This window comes from Macrosteles quadrilineatus, unplaced genomic scaffold (assembly GCF_028750875.1).
Source record: "Macrosteles quadrilineatus isolate MER2022 unplaced genomic scaffold, UCM_ALF_1.0 Scaffold_3__2_contigs__length_128488019, whole genome shotgun sequence".
NCBI lineage: Eukaryota > Metazoa > Arthropoda > Insecta > Hemiptera > Cicadellidae > Macrosteles > Macrosteles quadrilineatus.
In genome coordinates this window covers 14,271,582-14,295,989 of record NW_026542596.1, presented here as the reverse complement: position 1 = coordinate 14,295,989, position 24,408 = coordinate 14,271,582, and the positions used below count along the sequence as shown (strand labels likewise).

Sequence of the window (24,408 nt, the reverse complement as noted above, 5' to 3'; positions counted from 1 at the left end):
ATAGATCATTCGTATTGTAGCTGTATTTTTGTAAAGTTTAAGCCCAATTGGTTCAGTAGTTTTCACGTGATTCCGTAACACACACACAGACAGACGCAATTAGATTTTTAATATAACTAACTTTAAGAAAAAAAAATTGGAAATAATTTAACTGAGATTTCAAATTGCAAGTTAGCGTACTTGTGTTCAGTAACAAAGAAAGAAATGAGAGTATTTATTTTTACAAATCAAATTGCCTATAACATGCAACTTTCGTGCATTTTTTGTAATTTTTGGTGGCAATAATGTGAATTATACCATAACAAAGGAAAACCAACATGTTTAATTGGATACTTTTTATTTTTTAACTTTGTTTTGTGGGCTTTCAACTGTATAAAACGACTTCTAAATTCGTGACTTCACTTCTTGACTGTAGGTTATTGTGTTTCTTAAGTTGTTTCACTTAAATGGGTACTTTCCTGTTAAAGGGAACATTCATTATGATCGATGATTTTTTTCGATATATCGGTACTTTTGTTTACCGATCCATTACAAATTGACAACTGATCTTGTTTAGGCTAAACTAGTCTATTATATGGATTAAGAAATGAAACTGTTCTAAGCTAACCTAACATAACCAACCAAACTTGCTGTACTATTTAAAATTCCTTTTGATAACAGAAAAGGCAAGTTAACATTGAATGTTACACAGCAAGTTTGGTTAGTTATGTTAGGTTATTTTTTTAGAACAGTTTCATTTCATGATTGTTTGTTGATACCGAACAATATTTATCGTAGTTGTCAGCTGATATGTTTCAATTTGTTAATATCGATATATTGAGAAAAAAATCATCGATAATAATGAATGTTCCCTTTAACAGGAAAGTACCCTTAAATGCTAACGTTTCTCTAAAAAATCCAAGGTTATTGATGACCATATGTTTTTATAATGCCAGTTTCTAAAAAGGCAAAACATAAGTAAACAATAACAGTTCTTCATTTATGAAAAATGCAGTTACAAATCACCAGCTGAAGATTAAGATCTGCAAGTCGGTGGTTTGTGAGAGCTGCAATCGGATGGACTGTTTGGTGACTTGCCAGGCGCTTGCTGCACGTTAGCCATAAATATTTGGGTTTTACAAGCGATGACAAATTATATAGATTCCGGAGAGCTGCAGTCCATTGTTTGTATGATTTGTTTATATGCTTTTTTACTTCTTGGGTCATTAGAATGTTACGTTTATTAAGCGAATGGTTCAAACGTTCAAACCATTATCCAGGTTACCTTTGGCAGTTTTGGTTTAGTAGCATTATCAGTTGATATCCTAAAAAAATTTATCCAGAATCATCTCCTCTAGAGATAGAATTATTAACATTCATTTTTATTTTAAGGAGAAAGGGGTGTCGAGAATATCAGTATTCATTATGAAATTTTTTTTAATCATCGTGGGAGGGATAAATTGCATAGGAATAGGATAAAAATATATATAGCTATTACACATTCATATTTTAGGTTAGTTGAAAGAGTTTGCAGTTCAAATTGAAAAATATATAATAATTGTACCCCTTATTAGAATAAATTATTGGAGAATATTATTTTGTTGCCCCATGACACTATACCTTGGACCTAACTAGCATCTTTTTATTAGCATGATGTTTCAATCTCTCTGTAATCCTCGCAGCACTTCTTGTTATCAATTAGTGTCCATAAACACTGTTGTCGTTCATTCACAAATTCTATGAAAGTGTAGTAAACTAAACAAAGAATAGTGTCGTAAAAGACTTAAAACATATATTTTATGTCAAATGTGTTTATAAATTAACATCTTTAAAGAATTCTGTTCAAATTCAACATTGAAACGTTACACGATCAATATTATAACAAAAAAACTGTGTAAAATTATATTTGAATATTTACTAATGCTTTAATGCTATGATAAATTGCCAATGCAGTTTTAATCTAGCCTTCTTACTTTACATACAGCATTGCTTCCAAACTGACCATAAAACATGTCAAAACATCCTTAATATACTTGTTTTCCAATATTAGTGATTAGTTAATCTAATTAACTTATGTCCAGAATATTATTTAGGGATTAAAAACACTTAATTTACTATTATATATTTGATATATTACAGTAGATAATATTACTTAGAGTAGTATTTAGTCATTATTGAATTATGCTAAATGTCAATCATGCAGTCATAAGACACATTATAATTAGCAACAAAATATATTCTATTTTTGAGTATATTGAATTTAGTACTATCTTTTTAGATTGTAAATTATGAATTTTTAAATTTGTTATTATTTTTGGATAGAAAATGCACCAATGAATATTATTACATTTTGTCGTCAACATAATTAGGGTAACTTTCCTGGTAGCACACGATACGATTAGTTTTATTCATTAAAAAATTCTACAAACCTAGTTTCCTAATATGTAGCAACACACGCTAGCTTTGGAACGTGTTATATTTACCGTTGCAACAGTTGTTAATTAGGTTCAACTGAGCCTTGTTTGTATGCAGTAAACTGAATCGACACCTCTAGTAAACTGTTAAACCACCTTGCGTATCTCCCAACTGCGTCGTGTCTAAATGATATTTTTTTAACACGGAAATGGAATTTTAGCTTTATAAAAACCCCGTTTTCCACGTAATTATAATATCTCATATACATCCTAATAACTCGTGAGTTTAAATCGGGTCATCCGTTGTATTTGACATTTCCCCTAAACCCAACTAAAAATATAAAAGCCAAAGGTTTTACTCACTCACGTATTCCTCACATAATAATTTATTCACCTTTCGAAAGTGAAATATTGTTTAAAACACTACTGGTGGTCAGTACTTTTAAACCACATACTTTGACGAAAACAAGGTCAATTGATTAGATTCAAAATGGAGTTGTAGTTAAAAAGTTAGTAGGTCCTCAATAATAAGCTCTGGTTCCCAAATTTGAAATTAATTGCGTTTTAAGTTTGTAATCTTACACAAAAGCTATGCTTGACTAACTCCAGCCTTACTTGTTAATATAGGAAACGTTCAGAGTCGTAGAATGTTATGAACGTGCAATCTTCCTTGTTACTTTGCTCATGTTGTATTTAGAGCTACAAAACTGGCTATTTTAATTCAATCTGAGAAGAAAGTGGTCTTAGCCATTTCAAGAATTTTATGGGAATAATGACAGCCTCACTATGTGTGCAAAGACAATTTAAATCTAAAAAAGAGATTAGAGTAATCAGAAATGTATTCTTTTTAGGCACAACAAGGAAAGATTGTACAACTATAAACGATATAAAATAATTGTTAACCTGTTAATGAGAAAAGGAAAACGACCAGTAAAAGTGTGTAACTTGTTTATATAACGTGATTTAAGTACCATTATACAAACATACCGGTGATACTGGATGAGAAATATATGCCTATTTATATAATGTATTTACACTATTATGATCAATGATATGTTTTAATTTTTAGTGCGTTTAATAAAAACTAATAACACAATTTGTTTTATATTTTTTAAACAAATAATTATATTTCATACAATAAAATGTCCTTTTTAAATTAACTATAGCAAAGTTAACGTGATATTTAATGGCAAACACGTTCATTTATTACTAATTTGCTTCTATGTAAGGGTTTTCATCGGTCATTTAGAATCAAACTGTCAATATCCAAAGAATCTTTTTCTTCTCAGGCCCAAAACTCTTTTCATAGTAACATTTTTGCAATCATTATTATATACATATCTTGTTTGCAGTAATAATCCTCTTGTAACGAATAAATTGTTCTATTTAACTATATGTGAGCTTTTAAATTATTGAATTTTACGACAATCCTCTCTGTTCAAAATTTAAAGCTTCCTAAGGTTTTGTTGCAACCAAGTACGATATCAAAGCAAACGCTTGAAGCATTGCAAAGCACTACCCTGATATCACAACTACAGTTTAACGTGGAGCTGTTAATCCGTGTGATAATATTCTTCCCCCTACAATGAAACTATTGATATTGTCAGAAGCTAACGTGAACTATAGTAATTAAGAAGTGTTGAATATTTATTTTTATAAAACAGAAATGCAATTTTAAAGGAAAGCAAAAAGGGAAAGCTAATTCAGTAGCCGGCAACGAAATAATATTTCATTGCCGACTAAAGCTAAAATAAAAATACAATATTATTGAGATTTTGTTTAATATATTTTCGTATTACTTTCTAGTCCAAAATCAACAAAGTGTAAATGAAGTTTGGTTTACAAACCTTATAAGGGAGTGGGCTATTTCTAACAATCTGACATAAAATCGTAGAATTTTAACGTAAGAGTAAATATCTTGGTGTTTTTAATATTATGTCTATCAGCCTAATTGTAATTTATACGTATAATATAATAATAATGGGTCCTTTAAATGCATGGAAATCCCTGTGTATTGTTATTGTAAGCGTTTTCAGAGGATAGACTGTTATGTATTGACATAACAGTCAATAATAATATATATATATAATATAAAATATAATATAATATAAATATAATATATAATATAAAAATAACGTCAATAATTAATATATTGACGTACATATTATTAAAAAACATTTTTATTGTCATAATTGTCAAACAGATTGTTGATTGATTGGTGGTTCCCTTTGAAAAAATAAAAAAACTCCATTGGCGTAGAAACACATACAAACAGATAACGGATAAAAATAAATTATAATTGCATATCTTGTTTGCCTAAGTATAGGGTGATATGAAAAACTATTTATTTACACAGGCAAAGTTAGGGCCACATGGCCTTTTCTCACACTTATAAACATTATAAACATTATAACTAGTTTGTAATTTAATTAGTATATTTTTAGAACGAAAGATTACAAGTAAAAGGAGGTTTACAAGACCCCAGGTTGCAAAACAGATTTCAAAATTAAGTTTCTAACAATTGGGACATTCTTTAAATTATAAATTTAAATTGGTGAAGAGGAAGTTATGGCCTACCACAAAAAAGTACTTTAGAAATCATAATAGATGGGTTGGGATATTCTTAAAATTATTCATTTATGAACATAACAAATATTTTTTGAGTTCTGAAATTAGTATTTGAAAGATTGTACTTTTGCATGAATGATAAAAAACAACTTAGGGGTATAGTAAATTATTAAATGGTTTATAACCACTGCGAATGCTTTTTGAAACGTTTATCTGCCGAATTACATGCATAGATCAAAGTCTAATACGAATTCTGAATAATAAACAACTGGGAGCATTTCAACAATATGTGTATTCTTATACTACTTCCACATCCAATATGGTAATATTTTTTTTTTAATAGCCATCAGTTCCAATTAGAAGGTTTAGTTATATTCATTGCAATAGCTATATGACAAGAATTACATTTTCTATGAGCGCCAATTGGATAGTGACCTCTTGTTTATGAACTTAATGGCAATAGTTTGACACTCAAGAATAATTAAATAAAAGTAAATGTAGTAAGCATATCAATAAATAAATAAGCTTTTGTGGTTGTTGAATGATTAGTGACCTTTGTCGTGGTTTTAACAATCTATTGTTAATGTTAGGCTATCCCAAATTTAGTTGTTAAATTTACATACATAAACAAACCTGAATTGGATTAACACTAATGGCCCCATTTCAGAAAATAATGTTAAGTAATAAATCCAAATAACATGCATTGGGTAGAGGAAAATTAGGTTTTTTGTTATTTACACAAAAACTAAAAGAGATGCGAAGTAAGTGTAAAGTAGAAAGTTGTTCAGCATTTAAAAACCTATAATAGTATGTGCTTTTTGATATGTTTCTATTGAAAAATTTTAAACAATGGGCATTTTCAAATTTTCAAAAATATATTTTTTTATTGTGTTGAAAACCCGTTACCTGTAGCATATCACAGTAAAGCTAAATTCAAAACAAGTAAGAAAATTCAACCGGAGAAAGATAAATGTTTGTCTATTAAATACCTTTAAAATGGTGTACAACATGACATATGTTTACATTTGAAAATTCCGAGATTCGAACTGGTGACCCTCAGTTTTTGGCACACCCTGTATAGGGAAAAAGTTAAAAATATTTTTACGTTATTCCTTGGGGTTGATTTAGTGGAAAATCATTTTATTTCGTCCTTGTAGGTTAAGCCATTTTTTCCGTAATAAATTTGAGACAATTCTCGTGGGACACCCTGTATATATATGTATATATAAATTTGAACGGATGGTGTTAATGGTCTCTAGGGACCTCAAAACGAAAAAGTAAATCGGTCCAGGGCCATAAGGTCTTACCATAAGTAATAAGGTAATATCTTATTCCCTATATTGGAAATTCGCTAAAAAGTAATGTCATGAATTTGTTGCTGTGAGGTAGGAAGTATGCGGACAAGTTTAGAACAGAACATTATAAAATTAACATCCATGACAAAGCATTTGGTGCTAAACCCATTGGATAGATGATGTAGAAAACAAGGGACATTAAATGTGTTACAACGGTGGCAGTAAGTTTTGAAATTAACTGACTGTTAAATGTTTTAAAGAGCGTGAAGGAATGACTAAAACGAAGAACAGTGTCACTTAAATACAGAGCCTTAATAAACAATGCATGAGCCTAAAACTCTCTCTGGCTTCAAGAGTTCGCTTTTAAATCAACGTATCACTGTGATGGGTTGTAATTTATTTGAAAATTATTATTTGATAATTAAATTTTAGCTAAAACCTTTTTAAGTGTAAGCTCAAAAACTACCCAAGCTACTCAAGCTGGATTTTTGGGTTTGAGCTTGATAAAATAATAATTCTGAAATTAATTGGTACAGGTATATAAATTACACAAAACTTAATACAATCATGCAAACTTAATGATACAAATCATATTAAGAGAGGTAAATTTAAAATAAAACATCTAGCATATAAAAAAAATACTTGAAATGCTTGAAATTATGCTTCTGTTACAAAGAAATTTACTTAATAATAAGCGCGTAATGGCAATTCTTTAATCCACTAATGTCATTAATACTTAATATATTGACGTACATATTATTAAAAAACATTTTTATTGTCATAATTGTCAAACAGATTGTTGATTGATTGGTGGTTCCCTTTGAAAAAATAAAAAAACTCCATTGGCGTAGAAACACATACAAACAGATAACGGATAAAAATAAATTATAATTGCATATCTTGTTTGCCTAAGTATAGGGTGATATGAAAAACTATTTATTTACACAGGCAAAGTTAGGGCCACATGGCCTTTTCTCACACTTATAAAACTAAAACATATACCTATAAGGCTATTTTACGGAGTAACTTAAACGTGTCTTTCAATAAAAAAACCTTGTCGAGATCTTACAGGCTGTTCATTTTTTTAACCAAATTAATCGAGCTGAAAACAAACTAAAATACATAGAATATAAAAATAAGTAAAATATTGAAATATTATGAAAAATAATATATTTGTATATTACTAGAAAGTGCAGTTGTTCATTAATTCCTCCAACAATATCTTTTACCGCAATTGTATGTTGGCACTGGCCAATATTCATCGATATGTTAAATTATTAGACGACCTGAACAAAATACTTAAAATACACTTAAAACATCCACAATGAAGTTTTAAGGAAACAGGCCTGGTGTTCATTTCTTAAGACGAACATATGTTTCTAATCAGATAAAAAAATCCTTGAATCACTATATCACCCTAGCAATTACAATCGTTCCCAAGTTAAGCAAGTACGCTCGTCTTGGTTTTAAGATTTACGTTACTTCTAAGAAAAATCTAACTGTTAGTTTTGTTAGTGACTAATCAATAGAATAATTATATGAAATTATTTGCAACACAAGAATTATGAAAAACCATATTGATACCTTTTTCAAAACAGTTTAAACGTTCACTTACTCCTTCGTTTCTTTAATTTAGATTCAATGACTTAAGTGCCACTTAATATTTAAAATTATAAAAGGTAGCAAAACTATACTGTAGTACCCAATAGAAAACCCGTGTTTACGACGCTATTTTGATGTTGCCACTAAAAGCATGTTAATTTATTTACAATAGTAGTTACCTAAGTATTTTACTAATAATTATAAATTATTTGATTATTTTTGTAATTAAATTACGCTACAATATTTCTCTTTAGAAAATACCGTCATTTGGTTATTAAATCAACGTAGGTTTGGACTTCAACTTAATAGGTTTGTGGATATTATATTAAATTCAAATAATTACTAGTGCTTATTACAGTTATTATACCGATTATTCAAATTATTGCAATTCATTGTGCAATTTGCAAAAACATACAAAATACTGACTACATGGAAACGTTTTGCATTAGGGCCAGAGATGGAGAGCTGATTTTGTACATTAAAGACGAAAGACAAGAAGCCACTTTAACGTCACTCACTACATCACAGTGGTGACGTCATTGCCACTTTAACGTCACTCACTACATCACAGTGGTGACGTCATTGCCGCTTTGACGTCACTCACTACATCACAGTGGTGACGTCATCGCCACTTTGACGTCACTCACTACATCACAGTGGTGACGTCATTGCCGCTTTGACGTCATGAGCTATTTTGGTACCCGTCTAGCAACGTGGTTTGGACGTTTCACCCCACCCCACCTGTGTACATCGGCCTTACAGCTCACACTGTGCATCATTATTGTGTCAATTTGTAACGGTATTATAATTATTCCATCTACTGTAGTGAAATGTTAATTTAGCAATTTTACAATATTAAAAGTTTTAAGGATAAAGTGTATTTTAGAGGAAACTGTTTGATAAAGAGGATGTTGAAAATATTAAATTTTAAAACTATAAGCAAAGAGTTTGATGGATATTTTTAGCCCAGGTAAAGTAACGTAAAATATCCATGCATTAACATGAAATGTTTAGACCACCACTCTATTATAAAATAAATACTATGTATTACTATATACTATAACTATCCATCATACAATACTCACCACTCTACTATAAAATAAGCTTGTTTTAATATTCAGCAATGTGTACACTAAATATGTCCATATCTCAATAAAGTGTACGTTCAGTTTTAAGGTATTGTAGACTGAGTGAAGAATGGCATGACATCTCTTTTATAGCTTTGCCCCTAGAAGACATCTAGTCTGAAACTACGGAAATACCTTTGAGATAAGGTTATAAACTAATACAACTGGTAAAATGGAAACATGCTGACGATCACAAGGCTTTTGAAGCACGGGGAAAGTGACGAAGCAGTGTTTAAAATCAGCTGTCAATAGATAACGTTGAGTGATTCCCGCGCTTTGGCCAGATGGCCCCTAGAAATAGAGGCAGGTGTCACAAATAGAAAGTGGTCCAAATACTGGCAGCGTGTGAGTGGCGTAAACAGGCTCAGATAAATGTCGGCCATGACCGAGCAAGGCGCTGGGGAAACTCACAATTCCTCTTGTAACTTTTGTCCGGAAATTATAGTGGCTATAGATTTGTATCTGTGTGTGCTTCAGTGTTCGCTAAATCATATGTCTTTGCAGTAGTACAAGAGAGAAGCTAAATTTATCTTGAGCTGTTACAGTAAAAAATCGCGTATTTTTTTTATGTGGATTTTACCTTTTTAGGAGTTAGTGACTACTAAATGTCTTCCACCCTTCTTAGTAGTGGTTACAAAGTCAAGTTCAAATAAGTATGTCGTTTATAGCAAATCAAAGGTATACATATAATAGTTACCAAAAGAGGTAATATAGCATTTGATTAAATGAATAGGCTATCACCGTAGGTAAGATTAAGACTTGGGACCAAATAAATGTTTCACTTTTGTCCTCAGAGGCCAAAACATAATGTGTTATACTGTGTGTGTGTATGTGTCCGTGATTACTATAACAGGATTAATTTTGGTTCGATTTTGATAAAATGTTGTGCAAGCGTTCAGGGCTGAAAATTTTCTAATTAGGCTAGTTTGTGAAGAATCTATCAGGTAAAAACAAATTACTGTGTATAAACAAAGTTTATACACAAGTGTAAAAACAAAGCTTTTAATCGACAGATTCAAAGTACAGTTTTAACTGTATTTACAAATACAGATTTAATTACTTTAAGTCCAAACTTAAAACTTATATATCGTTGAACTCATAAGTCAACAGGTAAATGGTGAAAACTTAAATAGTGGATGTAAGCCACAAACCAAAACCACAGGTTCACACTGACCTAGCTCTAGCTACAATAACAGACACAAGTAAAGCCTGTCTTGCATTACATCTGGGAATATAATTATTGATGGCAAGGGTGTACATCGTCATTATAATCTGTATAATAGTCACTTGACACTTGATTGATTGAGTAGTAAGTAACAACGCCAACGATCTATAATATGGTTTTCGGTTTATTGAAATACTTGAAGAACTGTGTGCAATAATAACATTAGGACATCATTAAAATAACAATACGCAAACAATATGATCTTCAGTCTAAATAACGAATTCTAATGAAACTCAATTTATAAAAAACCCTATTTAGCCTAAATAAAAGGGACCAAAAGTCTTATGTGTGGAGTATAGTTCAATCTGAATGTAAACAAATTGGTATTCTAAAAGTAATATAAACATATAGTGTTTAAAGCTGAGTTTTCCTAGGCGTGGAAGCGGAGAGCGGAGAGAGGAACGCGGAGAGCGGAAAAGAGATTAACATGGTGTTCCGCTCCGCTTCTAGGAAAACAGTAGCATTAAATTACCTAAGGCAAGTGGAGTCCGCACTCCGCGTTCCTCTCTCCGCTCTCCACTTCCACGTCTAGGAAACCCCGGCTTTATGTATGAATAAATATAATTAAGAAAAATTAAACTTTATATTTAATATGGCTAAGAGTAAATTGGATTAATTAAGTGGTAAATACACAGTTTATTCCAATTTCATCAAATCTCATGCTCAAATTAGGTACATTTACTCAAGTTATTTTATAATAATATTTGTTCATTGTATGCATTATTATTATTTACTAAAATATTAAACATATTAACCTTAGTTAATAGTGCTTTGTATACTTAGCCTATACTCAAGAAATATTTAATTGCTATGGGGATATAATAGAAAACCTTTTGCCAAAACTATATAAATTTACACTTTTTACTTAAAACATTTAAATACGGTAAGTATACATAAAACATGTTACAGTGGCGATCGATCTTTTCCACTTACACAGTTCACCTTTAGGTCAAACCACAAAGTCTACTGTTTTACATTGATATATCTTCTGATTGGGAAAAGAAGAAGAACAACAAAGGAGCGCACTCAAAGAGGAAGGAAGTCTGTTTTACATACGACATTGAACCCATCTATCACCCCGTAATAAGAGTGGCGTTGAACAAATAGTTGTCAAGAATCCTGGTATTCGTCCAGAAAATAACAATAAATAAATACTGTCTTGGAACATGTTTAAGTTGCGTTTTACACCTGCAATTTATACAGGGTGAGTTTCTACTGACCGTGTTAACTTCGCCAGTGGGTTCTACTCACTAAAAGGAACAAAAAAGTTCCTATAAACCCATGTCCAATTTTCGACCGTTTGGCTGTTTTGGGGGATTTTGTGTTTTTCTTATTTTATTAGACTTTGCTCCACAATTTATGTAATAAAAACTTAACCAATTACTTTAGAGAGTTATAGTTAAAATCATTGGAAAGAACATTAAATTTGCTATAAATCAAAGGTTTCATTCAACAATTATACCATTACATAGTCCACGTTATATCCAAAATAAAGTAAAAATGTCATTAAATTAATTAATTACGATAACTTTCATGAGCCTCCTTTGATACATAAACCTGCATTTATGCAATGTTGAAATGCATAAAAAACTTGGCATTTTAATAATCTTTCAAATGATATGCTATTCAATACTATTATTGATATAAACCAGTGAGAAATTACTAATAAACTACAATAAAACTCGGTCTACAGATTTTGTTTTGACACAGTTTTTACTGTTAATAATAATTACTGTATTCATCATGTTGGCATAATCTTGATTGGTAAAAGGCTCCATATTTTAATAAATGTTGAAAAACTCTTAATTGACTTGGAAATATAAAGTTAAAACAGCAAATTACTCAACAAGGTATGTTCAAGCAGCTGAGTTATCTAGCTATAGATGACAAATCAATAAAAGCTGACTTAATCAAGCACAAGGTAAAACTAATTACACAGCATTTAAGAATCAAACACACTACATCTTTGAAAATGTGAAAAACCTTGAGTTTATACATTTTATTAATTCAGATAATTTTAATAAATATTTAAAAGTTAAAATAATGTACAAATTTTATCAGATAGTTCAATAAAATACATCATGGAGTATACAGTAATTATTATTAACAGTAAAACTGTGCAAAAACAAAATCTGTAAACCGTGTTTTATTGTAGTTTATTAGTAATTTCTCACTGGTTTATATCAATAATAGTATTGAATAGCATATCATTTGAAAGATTATTAAAATGCCAAGTTATTTATGCATTTCAACATTGCATAAATGCAGGTTTATGTATCAAAGGAGGCCCATGAAAATTATCGTAATTAATTAATTTAATGACATTTTTACTTTATTTTGGATATAACGTGGACTATGTAATGGTATAATTGTTGAATGAAACCTTTGATTTATAGCAAATTTAATGTTCTTTCCAATGATTTTAACTATAACTCTCTAAAGTAATTGGTTAAGTTTTTATTACATAAATTGTGGAGCAAAGTCTAATAAAATAAGAAAAACACAAAATCCCCCAAAACAGCCAAACGGTCGAAAATCGGACATGGGTTTATAGGAACTTTTTTGTTCCTTTTAGTGAGTAGAACCCACTGGTGAAGTTAACACGGTCAGTAGAAACTCACCCTGTATATCGCATTGAAAGTCTTTGCTATTTGTTTAGTTAATTTATGTCTCAAAACTACATAACAACCGTAAAAATGTAAATGAGAGTTGTTCTATTAATTAATTGTACTGTACACATATTTAAATATAAATAATGTATTGTATCAATCATGGTTTATATTCACTGTAATTAATGGTGCTTTTAGCCATGTTCATGACACAATCGGATAAGTTAGTTAAAATTTGTCATAGTGTGTAAATTAAGTCTGGCACACATTTTTTATCTTTTTTTCTATAGTAGGTAGAAGAGATCAATTTGCGGGACTGATTAATAACAAATGTTAGGAACTTTTTACAAATTTTGAAAATAAAAATTCCCTTAAGGGCAAGGGAGAGGTGGGGGTAAGTAAAAATTTTCAAATGACAACCCCCATCTTGTGACCCCTCATTTTAAATATCATTGGAAAACAAATCCATAGATGTGTCTGAAAAAACTTTTTTTGCACCCTATCCAAGATGGCGGTTTAAAATGTACTCAGGGTTGAACGGGTAAATTAGGTATGGCACAGATTTCTTATCTTTTTTACTCTTTGTAGAAAGAAGGAATTAATTTGCGGGATTGAGTAAGAACAAATGTTTGGCACTTTTCTTTTTGTCTTCCAATGACCTTTAAAATGAGGGGTCACAAGATGGGGGTTGTAATTTGAAAATTTTTAGTTACCCCCCACGCCCCCTTGCCCTTAAGGGAATTTTTATTTTCAAAATTTGTAAAAAGTGTTTAACATTTGTTATTAATCAGTCCCGCAAATTGATTTCTTCTATCTACTATAGAGAAAAAAAATGTGTGCCAGACTTAATTTACACACTGTATACAGGATACCATATATTTATAAGAAGAAGTATTAATTTGTAGACAGCAAACCTTGAGAACTAGTAGTTTTGTATTTGAGATGCTAAGAAGAATAAGATTTAAAACTTTTTTTACAAAAAAATCTAAATTTTCATTCAGCCATAAAATAAATTGGAAAGATTCAGTTAACGCAGAATCTAGACGCTTTTTGACTTCAAACGCATAACTTTAAACCCAGCGGATATTTGCATATAGAGGAAACACTCATTGATTGAGATTTGATTGATGACAGTGACTTACCATCTTTGCGGTAGTAAAGGATTTCGAAGTGTTTCTCCTGTCCGGCGGCGAGGGCCTCCTTGACGACGGTGACGGCGTGTTGGCTTGTGAGAGGGCCATGGAGGAAGTCGCAGGAGGCCGGTCGCTGCATCACCTCAGCCCTGGAGAACCCTGAGAGGCGACAGAACCCGTCCGAGCAGTAGATGATGTGACAGGAGTTGCCCTGAGCATTGGCCACCAGGAAACTTCGATCTGAAACCCAGAGAAGAGAATTAGAGGAAGTTCTTTGGGTGGGTAGGTAACGTAGCTGCTTAGGAGTACTGGTCACCTACGGTCTGCAGCATACTTTAGTATATCCAGAGGTATGCTGGGTAGTCGTATGTAGAATCAGCTATTGCAAGCCTATGATCTTGAACAAGGAGATGGAAGACGTAGTACAAAAGAAGGAAAAGAGAAAATGAAACATGTCGAGTTATTTTGTACTATTTGCAAAAATATACAGGGTGACAATTAAGTCTTAGGACGACTTTATAACCATAAAATGGAAAGATATATCACAACCTAATTGAATATATCATTACTGGTAATAGTAAGCTACTTTTTTATGTACATGGTGATCGGAAGTCACCTATAGGGCACGACCCGTAGTGAGTAAGTTTAAAATCTGTATGGTAAGCATATGAACTTCAATCAAAGAATTGATATAACAATTATTTTAGGGACTATGAGTAATAACGTTGTCGATTAATCAATTCTCAAATGCTTAGTTTTGGTAGCTTTACAATTTAAAACCAACATTTTGAACCAATAGTTTACATGGGTGCAAGTGTTTGAGTGTATCTATATTATTCTTTACAATCTTTACAAGGCTATGGTTTCAATCATCCACTTATTATTTCAACTTAAGAACCGAAGTCTTTATAGTATTTTTACTCACATACAAAATTTACGTGTTTAAAAGTACGGTAAACAATAGATATAGTATTAGATATAGTTAAGAACATTAATGCTAAAGCTGAAGGTACAGTTGAAAAGGACAACTTTAAAACAGTTTTCAATCTTAGGAATGACAATGTAATGATTCCAACCGTAACAATAACTCACGAATTTGCGCTGAAACTATTGTTTTCATTTATTTTTTCAATGTAGCTAAACACAGTTTTTTAGACCCACATTGAGTAAATATCCAAATATGAGTAGTTATTTGAGATCGGAGCAGAAAATATTCATACAGTATCTATTTACTTGTTTTGTAAAATATACTCATACAATTCAAGACATTAAATTAACCACACACCACGGTTTCTCGCAATCGCACCATTAAACAGTTACGTTTACATCGTATGTTCTCGCAGTGTGCGTTAAGCTACGCGTTGAAGGATGCGGAGGAATTCCCGCGGGAGGAGATGGCTCACTCCCCGTTGACATTCTAATTCCCTCTTCCCCCTCTTCCCCAAGGCTCTGTCATCCGCATTAACCCAGATCCTCGCAGGAATCACTTGGCTTCGAGATAATCACTTATATATCCATTACTTTATGTCTTAAGCTGATAAAGTAACGTCCATGCTGATACGTTAATTATAGCTTAATGTGTACAATGTATAATATTAAGGTTTAGAGAAATGTGTGGGACAAGCATGTAGAGTTACTAAAGTAATCTAAATGGTTATTGTCATTTTGATAAGTTAGTATGTGATTAAACTATTAATAATTTGAATATGTTAGGTCTTACGAAATAGAAAATTGTTAAAATATTTAAGTAGTCGATTCTTGTGAATATGTTTTTTGAATAGATTTCTTTTTAATATACAAGATACATGGAGTAACATGGATACACATGGAGTACATGGTACAAGGATAAATGCAGTTAAGTCAATGTAAAAAGTATATGCACCTACAAAATATTACCGGTTATATTCTGAGGGGGTTGAAAATTTGATTATGATTAAAAAACTAAACTCATTTGTATTGATTGTACTTTGACTACGGCCAACATATTCGATACCTTGGTACTTGGCATTTAATTTGTGAGTGAAAATCAAATTGGTAAATATAATATTTCATTTGGCCCAATGACTTAGTTTAAAATTTGGCATTCGTACCTACAATTAATTAGTAATGAAAGAGTTGTATGGCCACAAGCCAAGTAGCAAATTCACCGGCAAATTAAATATGAAAGAGCATCACTGAGCGAGGCTGAGGTGTGAAATTTCCTAAAGAGCTTCTAAAGTATTTACTAATGTTTAAAGACCTACATCTGCTATTGTTGCAGATTTATTCGAGCGTTATCCAAGCAGTTAGACTTATTTGATTACAGCGTTTTATTTAACACTGACTAATTTTCTATTATTTGGTCTTAGAAACAAATTATAATTATCTGGATGAGAAATTAAACTGACGATAGTGTTCAGATCAAGAAGAAGAAAATACCAAATTCATCCCTCAAGAGAGAAATTATTAAATTGATGATAGCAGTGCAAGCGTCGTTAACAAATTGTTGGATTATGATTAATTTTAACCTTGGATTTGTTTGAAACGAGTTTAAAACAAGAGTTTTGACATTTCCATCAAAACATTTATCCACTTATTAAAAAATGTACACCTCTGTGGATTAAAAATGTTGATGAAGAAAATATGTATCTAACTTTGTAAACACCCAACTATGATCGGTAAACTTTCCCCCCTACAACAGGATGTTTCTTTTATATCAAACTGAAATTATTAGATTACCACTAATCTAATCATAATCTAATCTAATTAAATTATTACCAATACCACGTGACACCTTTAACAATAAAACCAGCTTATATGGTACAAGCTATGGTATAAGGTGCAAAAATAGGATCGCCATTTCCTTTCGCAGGGCTTAGTAAAACTAAATAATGCCTTTTCAGTTATGGCCCTGAAGCTTTACAACAAGCTCACTGTTCAAATCAAACTTATGGAAGGCAACAAGTTTTCCCCAAACCTTAAGGACCATATCAAATAAAAGCCCTACTAAAAATTAAGATACGATTTCGGCATCCCAAGACCATCATTCACGCCGGCAGTGGGAAACTTATAACTTAACTCAATCCCGAAAGTCTTTAATTATTGTAAATATGTATATATTATTATTTTGACGCTGCTTATCCTTACATTTGGTCTCAAGAAAAGTAGGAGGTAATGAGGTATCTTGGTATCCCTGCGTGTTAAGACGTTTATAGAGCTAAAGACCACACCTGTCTTTATATTTTGCCACTATTTTATACGTGGAAATTAATCTATGGTATCTCCAGGTGTTTTTTATTTAGAATTTTTATTTTAATGGTGATTTGTCATTGAAAACCCCCATGAGATAACGGAAAATGAGATTTTCACTAAAACTCCTCTAATGATTTAGATTAAAGTTTACTATGTTATGGACCTCATAATAACTCTAAACAAAATGCCACAACCTCAAATGCTGTAAAAATTGCGGTTCAAAAGTTATTGCTTTCGCATTATATTGTTTTTGATAAGCTAATGAAAGGAATTGTGTGCCAGGTTGTTGATATTGTTTATTTGAATTTATAAATGCTTGATGGAGTTTGAATTTAACAGTTATACAACCATATAGGGTGAATCTGAATTATGATCCTTTGGTGGAAAATGCAACGAATTCAATCTTTGCTTAACTTATCCGCCACTATACTATTGTATTCATAAAGACAAATATTAGAGTTTTTACTGTCAATGTGACGATTATTCTGCAATGTTTGAACACTAATAACACTACAGGTATGTTATTAATATCAAGATAACAGGTTAAACCCTGGTCTTGTGACCTACGTCGACTTATTTTTATGAAACGTCATAATCAATAGGACATTACCAAGTAATAAATTCCAAAAGGATCCCAAAAGATTCGAAGGCGAGACGTATCTACACTCTGCTAATCAATTAGATAATATGATCATTAGTCTAACATATTTACAGCATCTTAACTGTCCACAACTCATTTTGAAGGGGCATTTGGCATCTTTTCAAAAATATTATTTACCTCTTTTTGGGAGTGTCCTTTAAACACACCTTGCTGTTTCGCGCTAAAGGTTAAATACACATTTACACAAAAGATTATGCATTTTTAAAAGCTAATTATTTATGATAACGAGTTGTCTGGTGTACTAATAATTTCCCTGGGCTCGTAGGTTTCTGATCTATGTTGACTTGAGTCCAGTGTACTGAAGTAATGAAGGACATCTCGTTGACGATCTAAATGCAAACATGTACTCGGGTCCTCTCATTTCTACACCCCCCCCCACAAACATGTACTCGGGTCCTCTCATTTCTACACCCCCCCCCCCCCACAAACATGTACTCGGGTCCTCTCATTTCTACACCCCCCCCCCCCTCACACACACACATTGACCCATCCCAACTCTGACTCCTACACTCTATACTCTAGCTGAACCTCACTCTTAATTAATTCTATAAACATTCTACCTTGTTACTTTTAACATATGTTAGACCAAAATATGTATGGTTTAAAATTTAAAAAAATATATATCGTTTGTTTTGGTATTAATGACTAAGTATGCGTAGCCTAAACCCTAAATTAATTGTTAATAAATGTTCGAGCTATAAGATATGGTCTAATACTTAACTACATTTTGTAACAATGAAACAAAAATATGTATGAAATCGTTTGAAAATTTAATTAAACTAATCAAGGAATTTTTAAATCTTATAACAATTTTGTACATCTCTAATGTAAACGGTGTTAGAATGAAGAACTGTAAATCCCTTAAATTCTTAAAAGATAATAGAGATGTGAATCACACACTTGCATCAAAGATGGCAAAAAGAAGGCTTTTCCCAATTAGATGTTTGTACTAAATCTTTAATTCACACAATACACTTACTGCACATAAAGTAACTAAATCAAATTTGACATTTTGATTTCGTTTAAAATCACCATGAACGGGCAGATATACAGTTTACTTGGTCTCATTTTAAAAAGTGCAGTGTATTTTAAACAGTTCCTTATGAGTTAGATACGTATAACCTATGTTTAGGGTTCAAAATCATAAACTCTCAGACATTGTTATGTACAACCAAAACAATACGACCAAGCACCATCTCATAATGCTGTTTACACGTTTAAAACCTCTCAATTCTTCAAACAGTAATTATATTAAGGCACAAGCAATAAAAGTGGAATTAATTTGAACGAATTGTGAACGCTTGTTGTATACAACTAGAAAATATTATTTCCAGCATTCAAAATTAAGAACAAAACCCACAAGGAGAAAAGGTCAGAGCTTAAGGGTGGAATAGCATAATTATGCAAACGGGTACCCAAACTCGGGATCCTAATTCTCACCACCTGTTGAATAGACAAACTTCTAATCCAAAACCTACAAGGAGGGGAGGGGGAGGCAGTAATAGTTTTGACCCTTATACCTCTGGTACAAATTTAACAACTTTCATGTTTATTTCAAGAGTTTTCAATTTTTGATTGTTATAGATCCCATTAAAAGAATCCCTTTAATAATTGTTTAGCTACTGTGGGGCAGCAGACTCATAGCGCTTGCAGATAATCAGCTGATTCCTAACACGTTTCATTACGAATGCTTTACAATACGGATAAGTCATTTGCTTTTTGATACGGTCATTCGAAACTGGATCCAGCAGTCAGAGTCATTGGGCTGTAGAAAATCGTATAAAGGTCAGTAGCAAAGCTACTCAGAACACGATAATGACACAAACAGAAGTGAAAATAATACCATGTGTTGGCACACAAAACATAAACTTCTTAATATTCGTATTTAAATCACTGTATAAATGCGTAAAGATATTTCAGTTGCACATACTAGTTTTACAATATATGGGTTCATACAATCCAAACTTAACCAAGAACTTGCTATTGAATTCTTCCGGCAAAAAAAAACCAAACAAAAAACACTACAGAATGATGTAAAAATAGCGTCCCATTAAATGTATTTTACACAGAAAGCTCATAACACGTACCAAATGTGAGGAAGAGTAACAATTTACTTTTAATAATTGTATATATATGACGTAGTTGATCATCAATTTCAGATGATCGATTGGTTGGCCACAGATCAAGTGATCGTCTTGGTGACGTCATCAATAAAGTCAGAATCAGTCAGCAGATTATAGGGTTGTCTGTGAACACATCAATACACGTCAGTCAAGTTTGGCTTCTAGCCATGGCACGTTTGACATCTCTTGGAATTATTAATAGGTCATTGACCTTATGAAAATAATATTTATGCTAAGGTTTTATACAATATTTTTAAGGTTACGTTATATGAAATATAGATTTTGTTGTATTAGGTATTATTTCCAAACAATAATAAAATATGTTTTAATCGCTTTTCACCATAAAATAGTTTTTAATAGTAGTTGAAGGCTCGTGCCTTAAATTTCCTACTCGTGTCGTAAAGACTATTAACGTGAGTTGCGTACACTACTTTACCTACGACCGTTTTTAATTACAAACAATCTGGTTTTTAATTACTAACAATCACTACTCATAACTTCTTATAGAGGTTATGTTTTCGTTCATTGTCATTGCCACTGAAAGTGATGCAACGACTTATTGTATAATCAGCTGATTTCATGTAATTACGTGTTTGTAAAACCTCGTAAACTAATACGTTATTTATTTCAGGGAATAGGTTCTGCTAGCAGCATTCTTACCATAAATACTGTATCAGGTACAATTAGGGAAATATTGCATATTTATTTGGACAATTGAATAATATAGTGAAACAGTTAATTTACAGTTATATTTCAACATCGAATATGTGGTCCACAACGAGTTGGGTGAAAAAGTGGTTAAGAGGTTTTCAAAATAAACCAGAAGCACATTTTCATTCAATTTAACCTTATTTTGTTTCGTCCATTTAATCAATTGCTGGCTTGTATAATTTCATACCTTTGTTTCGATTTTGGTGGCAAAAGATAGCACAAACAGTGTCCATCTCTTCAAATTCACTTTCACTAACTGTCATTTGTAAATCAGTTTAATCTACCTTCTTTTAACTTCCACCTACTTACGTTAAGAATTCGCGAGCATCAACAGGAACAAGTCGGATCAACAATTAAAATTGTTAACTGATCAGCTGATCAGCTGATTAGTTGACGTTCGAAGCATTACAATTTTACTTCTTTTTTTCAATCCTTGAACCTTATTGGTCCGTTACCCGTGTTGTTATGAGAAAAACTATGCTGTTATGAAATGAACTATGCTGTTATGTAAGTAAACAGCTGTTAAGTGAAACTTTTCAATTCTAAGAACTGAACTGAAATGGCTACTTAAAAAAACGGTCATAGGTAAAAATTTTAATGTGATAAATAAATAGGTCTATACGCCTTATAACGCGACCAACAGCTCAAGTATGACACGTTAGTTGATATGTTTCTGCTTATATCCGCCATTGTCAAAACATTGCAGTTGGATACAGAAATCTTTGACATTTACAATTTACTTAACATACACACACATATATATGGACGGGACAAAAGACATTTACGAACAAAAACTAGTAACAGGCCTACTACCAAATGTATTGTAAATTGTAACCATAATTAATTGTTATTATTTAATTAAAACCATTTATATGTACTGTTTTATGACTCATTACACCCAAGATGCATCTGTTATGACAAAAATTGCTTCTGAGGTGTCCATATTATTTTTTTATGTTTCTAAGCCAATTCGTTATTTTATTTATTTTGTATACACAGCTGTAAGCTGCATGAGGTGCTTGAAGGAAGTAGAATGAACTAAATGAGTTTTTTCTGACAAATATTAACAAAAGCGAACATAGAAATTTAACCTTAGTTTACTCAAAACTCACATTTCAGACTGAGTCCGTTTTCCCACTCTACTCCTTTTTCTTTCGGTCACATTAAAATATCAATTAGCTTCGGAACTGGAAGGAGCTACAAACACAATATTTAACGACAGACCTTGTAAAGGCTGAATGAATACTTCAGTAGAAGAGATTGCGCCAGGCTGGCAGGGAGCTCTGGCTCTATAGACTACATACTTTTAAAAAGGAATGCACGCCACACGAAAACCTTAAAAGATATGTTTTTATCAAATGTCAAATGTAGCCTTAAATTTTGTTTAAATTTCTATAAGTGTATTTGAGATATAAAAACAAATATACATACATACACCTACACACAACAACACTTGCACACTCTGCGTCCAAAAAACTGTAAATTTTACAGTTTTTTGGACGCAGAGTGAACGATTTAAAACATTGAAATGTATTTTAAATAAAAAGTTTAATGCCAATTCGGTGTGGTGTTTTGAAATTAGTGCAAAACGTACATACAACAAAAACGTTGTTAATATTTGCGAAAGTATAGTTCATTTTTAATTTCATTGGCCATTTAAAAAGTAATAATTTGTTATATATAACTTCTTAAGCTATTGTCTGTCACATCTGAAAACATTAATTCAAGGTGTTAATAATAGTACGAGATAGGTGAGGTAATTAAGGGAGAATTTACTATTTTACACCTAAATCTGTCGTAGTTTTCATTACTAGGAGCGAATGTGGCTCTTTTTGGTACCCAATCGTTTTTTACGATTTAAGTACCAAAAATACACTTTTGCTCAGTGTTATGAACAACTATTTTCATCATACTGTAGACAACCGTCGGTTGTTAAAAAACTAGACCACATAATTTGAGGTTATACAACGTCGTCATCAATGTTTACATTTCTGTTATTTACAAACATAACTCTAAATATCGTGTTATTAGTATAATTTTCACAATGTACTGATAAAACTTTGAGGTTAGCCAACCGAAAAATTTACCGTATGTTTTTCTGTTCCCTATTTGAAGTTAACTAAAAACTATGATTTTTGACGATTTAGAGAACTAAAAACAGCAGCTTTCTGGGCAGAATGGTTAAAACTCTTTATATCCTAAAATAGTTAGCCACGACGTGTATGGTTTGGTAAGTAGTTGGTGGTAAGTAGTTTTAGATCCTACCCAACCATTAAATATGTTTAAATTATATAAGTAGTGCTAATGAGGGTAAAAGGTCCAAGGAAGAATGTACAAAAACTATTAAGAAATCTGTTACAATATATTTTATATTTATAGGTAATGGTAAATAGTTCGTACGAATCGAACCAAACACTGGGTTCTTTGTTTGGAGTTCATTGTTGGTGATGGTGAGTCAATATTGTTTAAAGGTTTATTGTAGAACATTTTCCACCACAATGTTAAATTAAACCAGTCTTTTTAACTGTAATTAACCTGCATTTTTGTTTTTAAAATAACACTTATTTTACCATTGTGATAGAAAATGAAGCAATAAGCCTTTAAAAACATTGGGTAGTACTCTACGATTATCGTTACCGTACTAAGTACTGCATTTAATTGCCAGTTTGGCAAAATTACCCGATATACGAAGATCCAACGACATTGTCACCGATCGTTCTAGTTTAGCGTTGGGTTGCAGGGCATACGCCAAGAGTTTGACCTTTTGGGATATAAATCCCATTCAAAACAAAAAATCTAATATCAATCCACCAAATTAGGATTGCCGTTCTGCTTTGTATTCAAATTCAAGAAAATTAACCTGTGATCTTTATCTACAAGACTAATAAATTGGTTGTAGCTTCCCTAGACATTCCATCCTCATGTTAAAGTTGTAGCCAGGTTTTTAATAAAATTGGTCTTAGTTGATGTGAGCCACCTACAGATTGCGCTGATCTAAATTACTGATTTCTGCCGATTACATGATGGTTTTTACCAAGTCAAACTGATGGAATGACTTATTATGAGCTATAGCAACTTTTGTAACCCAGCAACTATGTCAGTAACAAAAAATAAGGTAAAAAATAGAGATTTAGACACTAGCGCAATCTGTGACTGGCTCACACAACTACATTCTTTTTTAGTAAAAATTTGGCGACTGCTGATCCATATAGATGGGATTTCTTGTTTTATTAGTTTGTGGTGTATTGTACAAACACATCATTTATAGCGATATTTTTACTTTTTTCGTCAACGATATGATTTAAAATATTTGGACACACTATTTATTGAATGTAAACCTATTAAATGTATTGATAATTTAATAGCTGTTTCATGCAATCTATAAAACCCAATAACTCAAGTATTGATGTAAGAATGTATAGTTACTAAAGTATTGGAACTAGTATACGTAATTATAAATACGTATTAAAAAGTAAAACTACTATACAATAATGACGTTCAAAAGCAAAATGAATTTTTACCGTTGATTCTCATAAAAAATTGATAATCCACATTCTTAACTACCAACAATATCATGTTAAATTTTCGCAAAATGTGAGCCATACTGTTTATCACATAAACAAATTTACAAGAAACTCTTAGTTAAAGTTTTGTGCATGTCAAGTCTAATTTTGGAACTAATTTTACTAAACGTGTTTTTGTACTGCTTCTACACAATTAAAGGAATATC

At 31.6% G+C, this 24,408-nt stretch overlaps 1 protein-coding gene across 1 annotated transcript in view; it reads right to left on the bottom strand.

The window, feature by feature from the left end:
* Positions 1–24,408, bottom strand: part of LOC128989012 (potassium voltage-gated channel subfamily H member 2-like) — a 412,396-nt gene that overhangs the window by 316,035 nt on the left and 71,953 nt on the right. The window contains exon 2 of the mRNA XM_054410865.1: positions 13,962–14,192. Within this exon, the coding sequence (XP_054266840.1) occupies positions 13,962–14,192 (231 nt within the window). The remainder of the gene's footprint in view (positions 1–13,961; positions 14,193–24,408) is intronic.